Source organism: Rhinopithecus bieti, unplaced genomic scaffold (assembly GCF_001698545.2).
Source record: "Rhinopithecus bieti isolate Rb0 unplaced genomic scaffold, ASM169854v2 scaffold_41913, whole genome shotgun sequence".
In the NCBI taxonomy this organism is placed as follows: Eukaryota; Metazoa; Chordata; class Mammalia; order Primates; family Cercopithecidae; genus Rhinopithecus; species Rhinopithecus bieti.
The window spans coordinates 2,329,940-2,337,094 of record NW_016818964.1 but is presented as its reverse complement, the minus strand read 5'-3'; the positions used below and the strand labels follow the sequence as shown (position 1 = coordinate 2,337,094).

At 44.9% G+C, this 7,155-nt stretch overlaps 1 protein-coding gene across 1 annotated transcript in view; it reads right to left on the bottom strand.

The window, feature by feature from the left end:
* Positions 1 to 1,096: 1,096 nt before the first annotated feature.
* UNC79 (unc-79 subunit of NALCN channel complex) overlaps positions 1,097 to 7,155 on the bottom strand; it is a 251,871-nt gene continuing 245,812 nt past the window's right edge. Inside the window, exons 48-49 of the mRNA XM_017857864.1 lie at positions 4,308 to 4,349; positions 1,097 to 2,262 (exon numbers count right to left, since the gene is read on the bottom strand). Coding sequence (XP_017713353.1) covers positions 2,062 to 2,262; positions 4,308 to 4,349 — 243 coding nt within the window. The 3' untranslated portion in view covers positions 1,097 to 2,061. The remainder of the gene's footprint in view (positions 2,263 to 4,307; positions 4,350 to 7,155) is intronic.

Genomic DNA, 7,155 nt, shown 5'->3' with positions numbered 1-7,155 from the left:
TGCCTGGGAGTGACCAAGACTCTAGGTCAAGGAAACAGGTCCAGACAGTCGGAAGCATTAAATGGGGGCCCCAATCAAGAGTGCCAGGTTAAGGGTTCGTCTGCAGCTTGGGGAAGATGCAAATACAAAGAAAAGTTCAGGCAGAAGTCCATTCAAAGAGCCGGGCAAAGAAGAGGGAGTGGGAGAAGAAGATGTGGGTAACTTTGGACCTTGTCTACTGGTAGGATGGGACCACCAAGATCCTGGCTGCCTGGGGCAGGGTGGGCTCAGGACTAGCCAAGAGCCAGGCCTGCAGCTGAGCCCAGATGAGGATGTCAGTAGAAACCCTCACAGGGGAAGCAGCCAGAAGCTCCTTCTCCTCCAGGAACCAATGCAAAAAAAGAGACTGTCACATGCAAAGCTCATGGTGCCTGTGGGGAGCTCAAGAAAGGCCTCTTACTTAACTGAATCCATTCATTGGATAGATATTAATTAAACATGTACTGTGTGCCAACCATGGGGAGACAGAGATAGCGCATATGCTCAAAGCTGTCACCGTTTACAAGCGAGATAAAGAAATGCACAACTTGACTATAAGACAAAATGTTCACGGAAGCTCAGCCAAGCATGACTGTGCCAGAGAAGAGTTCTGACCAGGGAGAGGCCTTTCAGAAGAGTCTGTCAGGCAGATACGAAGAATGGTCACTTCTGTACTCTCCACACGGAGCCTGAATGGTCCCCTGCAATTTGTATAAGGATGAAGATTTGAAGATCGCTCTTTCTAGAACTCATATGAACAGTTAAACATCTGAGGGCTTGTTTTCCTCTGAGAAGCATTAAGATCTCAGAGCTCCCAGAAGAAAAAGGAAGCCTCTTAATAACGAACATTAAAAAATTTTTTTAAAAAAAGGTCTTTTGCCTTCAGAGTCCTTCCTAGAGGTGGACTTCAAACAAACTGTGTATTCCTCTCATCAAATGGCCTGAAAGAAAGCCTTTTCTTCTTCATCAATTCAGTTTCAAGAGAAGTTAGAAGCTGTAGAACTTTAGAAGGAATGGTTGTCAGGAACTAAACTCTAGCTCTATAAACTGGTTTTAAAAAACCCCAGGCTCACAAAGATAATAAAAAATGCATTTAATAGCATGTCAATATACAGCTTAAATGTGTAGTAAGTTTTCTGTTAGTCAGTGCATTACAGGGATAAAGAGGAGAAATTTCATTTGGAATGCACAGTCCAAAGCTAGGTATAGGTGCGGAGTAATCTTGGTGCTCTTAAACTATTAAAATTCCGTTTTATGAAACATCACTCCAGGTGAAGGGCGCTGTGCCAGTGAGGGACTCACCTGGTCCGGTGTGCAAGCTACAGTTTTCAATTAAATTGTATACAAGTATTAACAAAAGAATAAAATTTATTATTCACAAAACTAAAGTGGTTATCATAAAGCTTATAAGAGAGTACAGCCTAGAACTAATGAGTTGAAAACTAGTTTTAAAATAATAAAACTTACTGGACAGTTTTGGAAAATGATATTATAAAACAACAAAAACAATTGGCACAGTTTAACCACCTAATTTCTAAGTGCACTTTGTAATGTTCCTTGCAAGCTGCCACTTTTCCCAGGATAATGACAAAAAGCTTCAGTCAGGTGTCACTGGCTTATGGTGACGGTTTTTTTTATTGCATTGCCAAGAGTGGATTTTAAGAAAAAACACTACAAAGGTTTCAAAACCCTATTTATTCTCTATCATCAAAATAGCAACAGGGGACTTATACAACTTTTCTGTGAGTACCCACCAGTCTATTTTGTTTTCTTAAAAAAAATAGAAGTTAGTTAAAGAAAATGATTTGGTTTTAAAAAATAATGTAAGGAAACACTTAATCAGATAGCCCAAGGAGTCATCAGAAATATGTGTAGCAAGAAAGCTTCATTTTCGGCCCTCTCTGGCCTTTGCACATCTTTTACTAAACTAGAAAGAGAATGTACAGTACCAATATGTTCCCCAACCTGCTTGGATCAAATTGTTTGTTTTTAAACCCATTATTGCTAAACCAGAGTGTTGACACTGAGCGCCGAGGAGTCCACTCATAGAGGATAAAATTGAGAGGCTGCTTCCGAGGACTGGATCTCCACCTGGGCCATTTTGAACTGAGTGCACTGCAGCCACTTGCGGAGGGCTGCCAGGCCAGCACTGCTCTGGCCCGAGCCCGGCAGCGTCCTTAGGCTGTGGTGGTTCACGTGGTTCTGAATAGCCTGGAGGCGAAGCTGGAGTCCCGCAGATAAGTGCTGTCAAGAAAGGGCAAGAGGTTTTAGTTTATTTCTTTCTAGTGTTTCTGGGCAACCCAGGGAGCGTCAACCCAGGTGGCTTCTTGCAGGCAGAACTTAGGCTTGGCTCAAGGGTTGTCTGGCCTGAAGAAGGCAAACTCTCAACTCTGGCAGTGCCCAGAGCAGGGTATCGCACCGTGTTTTCTAGAGTCATCCTGGCCCAACCCATCAGAATAATGACATGCCCATCTTGACGGACTCACTGCAATGAAAACAGAAAGCTGCCACACCAGTGCTGGGCTAACACATAAACTTGGCCCCAGGGAACTGTTTACGACAGGGACCTGGGTGTGGTGGAGAAGTGCCCGGGTTCTGCTGCCAGGCTCCCCGTGTTCAAAGCCTGGTTCCTCTATAGGCGACTTTGGGAACAAGATTTATTGGTCTGTGTTTGGGTTTTCTCATGGGAAAAGCGGGGAGAGTGACACTTACTCAGGGGGTTTCTGTAGGACAGATGGGTTAAAAGAGTGCTCAGAACAGAACTTGGCACATGAAGAAGCTAGGATGATAGCTTCTCTTCTTTCTCCAAGCTTCTTAGGGAGTTCTGTCGGCCTCCTCCTGGCCATCTGGGCAATGTAAAATCACCACAGATTGCCATAAAGCCGGGAAAGGGGTAAGGGAGGCAATTTAAAATGCTTCAAGCTGAGAGTGCAAGAAACTCTTTTCACAGAAAAAAACTAGTACCAAGAGGCAGTTTTCAGCAGAGTCCATGCCCCCGATGGCTGCCACAAATAGCACCAAGGCCATAATCAGGACTCAAAGGCTGTGGTCCTTGTTGACAGCCGCATTTTTCTCTTATGGTGTCTGGGCACCCTGAGTTCATACCGCTTTCCTTCCACTAGCATGCCTCCTCAACTCAGAGAAGAAAGCCACAAAAAACTTTCCAGCTTTTCCTCCCATCCCCGCAACACTCTTAGTGCAGCAGACAGGACCCGGTTTGGATGGAGCAGGCGGCAGGCTTTGTCATCTTAAGTCAAGCCCAGTAACTTTGTTTGCTAGTCATAGAGTATGTTTGCCCCTACGATGACAAAGTGCCACTCAAGGAGAAGCCTGGGGCTGGGAAATATATTTGGTCAGAATCTCCTCTTCCAGGCTGTGGGGTCCTGACCAAGTCACTCTTACTTTCGGCCCTAAATTTCTTCATATATAAAATGAGGCAGTAGGTTCCTTGTAGCTCAATCCTATCATTTATTCAATGTTATCCTTTCATAACAGAATTCTTTCCATGATAGAAAATCAATTTTAGCAACCAGGACATATCACTGAATGTGTCTGGGTATCCTCCAAGGGATGAGTATTCTATTCTTTTTTTTTTTTTTTTTTTTGAGAGACAGGGTCTTGCTCTGTCTATATATACATGATCTTGTTATCTGCAAATAGTGACAGTTTATTTTTTTGTTTCCAATTTACATTTCTTTGATTTCTTTTTTTAAAATAAAGACAGGGTCTCACTCTGTTGCTTAAGCTAGAGTGCAGTGGCAGGATCATAGCTCACTGCAGCCTCGAACTCTGGGGCTTCCAAGTGATCCTCCCACCTCAGCCTCCTAAGTAACTAGAAGCACAGGTGCATGCCACCATACCCAGTTAAATTTTTATTCTTTGGTAGAGATGGGGGTCTCACTATGTTGCCCAGGCTGGTCTCCAACTCCTGGCCTCAAGCAATCCTCCCAACTTGGCCTCTCAAAGTGCTGGGATTACAGACGGAAGCCATTGCACCCAGCCTTGGCCTGTACTCTCATCAGTGGATTGAGGCTCGCTCAGACCCTGGGATGCTCCCCTCCACCTGCATGCTCACCAACCTCAAGCAGTAGGACAATGGCTCCTGCTGCCACCCCCTGCCTGCAGAGCCCTTACCTGGCCCACAGGTCTCCTGCATTATCAGCCCTCTAAGGCCAGGAACAGGTTGAATTCATCCTTCTCCATAGTAAATGGAGCATCAACAATCCCTAGGAATGTTATACGTTCTCTGCAGGAAACCAAGCTTCCAATCAGCCCAGGGGGTGACTTACCTTGATATTTGACTGAATCATTGGCAACCACATAGGTATCAGCTGTATGGAGAAAGACAAAAGCTTCATTATTAGTGTTCTCTATTCTCCCACAAAGCTTCACTTATTGCAAGGGAAAATAGGCCACACTGAATCCCTTTCACATCGCGCATGGATATGGGCCCTGCTGCAGAGCTACCCGTTATCAGCAAAATGTCTTTCTGAGGCCAAACCCTGCTGAGCCAGTGGCATTTGGAGGTTAATAAGCACCCCATGAGTGCCTGAGATACACACTTTAGAGTAAATGACTGATTGTCTCTCGAAAGCTACCAAGCACAGGAAATTAAATGTGTATTTATTTAATTAAATCCTCACTTTCTTGAAATAGAATTTCCTCCACAGGATCTTTAGAACTGAGTGTCTGAGTGGAATGGCGACTCTATTTGCCTGTAGTCATTAAGAAAATATCTCTGGTCAGTGTTGGAACACTTCAGTGAGCGAGAAAGACCACTCCGAGATGCCTGGCTGCGATCTGGAAGGTGGAATACAGCGAGACGGAGCTGGGTGTCTGCAGAGTGTGGGAGCACACACAGCCAAGCAGCAAGTCCCTGCTGGGGAGCCCCGGCCCTCTGCTGCTTCTCTGACGGACCCTCAACCCCTCTGATGTGGTCCTTTCTGGGAGGAGGACGCAGGGTGCCCTGGCCTGAGGACTTCCAGAAGCTGCTCCTTCTCTCTGCTTTGGTCCCTCCGCCATGTTTCAGTCCTTTAGAATCTAAGTAAATATTCATGGCCTTGTACATCCAGAAATAGGAGACAGAATATGGCATTTCTCAAAGCGTGTTCCATGAAACTCTAATTTGGAGAACTTTTAAATGGTGGAGGGGGATCCCAATCCAATAGGTTTGGAAATGTTAGTTTCTTTATTTCAGTACTTCTCAGATCTTAATACACCAATATGCATCATATCATTTCCAGCCATACACCTTCCAACTCTCCACTCAAATAAAGGAGTAGTGTTGTCATGGATTGAATTGTGTCCCACTAAAATCTATACTGAGGTCCTAATCTGCACTGCATCAGAATGTGACCTTATTTGGAAATGGGATTGTTGAATATGTAAATTAGTTAAGATGAGGTCATACTGGAGTAGGGTAAGCCCCTAATCCAATATGACTGGTGTCCTTATACAAAGGGGAGTTCAGACACATACACAGAAACACACAGAAAGCATGCTATGTGAAGATGAAGACGGGGACCTACAAGCCAAGGAACCCCAAAGACCCAGCAAACCACCAGAAGCTAGGAGAGAGATCTGGAACAAATTGTCTCTCCAATCCCTTAAAAGAAACCAACCTTGCCGACACCTTGATCTCAGTCTTCTGGTCTCCAGAACTTCCAGGGAATACATTTCTGTTGGTTGAACCACCCAGACTATAACACCTTGGTAGTCCTGGGAAGCCAGTACAAGGGCATTCCAGGAAGCAGAGAGAAGGCATGGGCAAAGCTCATTGGTGGGAGTGTGCAGAGAGTCGGGGACGGGAGACAGTCACGTGACGCTGACATGTGAGGCTCTTAGAAAAGGGCCATGAAAAACAAGTTTAGAAAAGCACAGGCCAGGCCTTCACACCCTTAGCCCACCAGATGGCCCTAAATGCCAAATTAGGGGATCTGAATTTTATTCCAAATGCATTACAGCTTCTGAAGAGGGAATGCTCTATTCACCATGAGCAGGACAGTGCTCCAGAAAGATCACTGTGGCAGCAGCCTGCAGATTAGGGTGAAGAAGGAGGCAGGGAATGGAGGCAATCACCATTGTGGAGGTTGCCTCAATGGTCCAGAGAAGACCAGGGACAGTTTCTGGGGATGGGGAAGGATTCCGCCTGCAGAGACAAATCTTGAGGACCTGAGGATGAGTCTGCTCTTTGCTCTTTCAAGTGACGAAAAGGTCAAAGAAGAGGTAGAGGTTTCTAACCTGGGCAAACTGGGGGATAGTGATGTAATGAAAAAAACAAAAGAAGAAAGAGAGCTTTTTGGGATGGGGTACAGTATGTAACTGACCTCAGAGTTCAAAGTTAGTCGTAGCCATAAGCTGCTGGTTTCATTGAATTCATCACATTTTCTTTAAAATGAACTTGGTGAAGCGATAAGCTGCATTTCTCTCCCTGTTTTGTTCCCAGGGCTAAATCTGGCTGTTGACTTTTAACATTCTGTTGGTGTATACAATTCACTGATTTGACTTCTACTGTCATTTACTCCTAAACATTCCTAAACATAGTGTTTCTGTTGCAGCTAGCTAATACTTGGTCTCTAACATGTGAATACTGTGTTTAGAAATGGAGTATGGTGTGTATCAGAAAATGTAATGAGACTAAAGCTGAAAATATCAGAAAATGCCACCCTCTCCATGCCTCCCCCGTCCCCCAACCCTCATAACAAAACTGTGGGATTACAAAGGTTGGTACCAGATAAAGCTGTGCCCTCTCACCCTTACTAGGACTGGCTCCTCGAGGCATTCTGAATGGAAAAAAAAATATTTATCTAGTCTAACTGTCTCCCGCTATAATTTCTGCACAGCAAAAAGCAAGCCCTGGAGGGTCCTGATGTTACAGACTTTGTTGACCTTTGACTATTTCATATGGAAGTGGGCCCATACGCCTCTTGATATTTGGGAAATACCCAAACTAACCTCCTGTTAAGAATCGTGAGGGACTTGGGAAGAGTAGGGTCAGGGAGTACTGAGTACCCTGTCCCTGGGTGGATACCTTTCCCAGTGCTGCCACTGGGGTTAAGGGTCCGTGCGAAGCAAGCAAGAGGAACAGTGATGTTGGTCTAAAAGGGATTTTATTATTTCCCCATTGATGTAATCTAT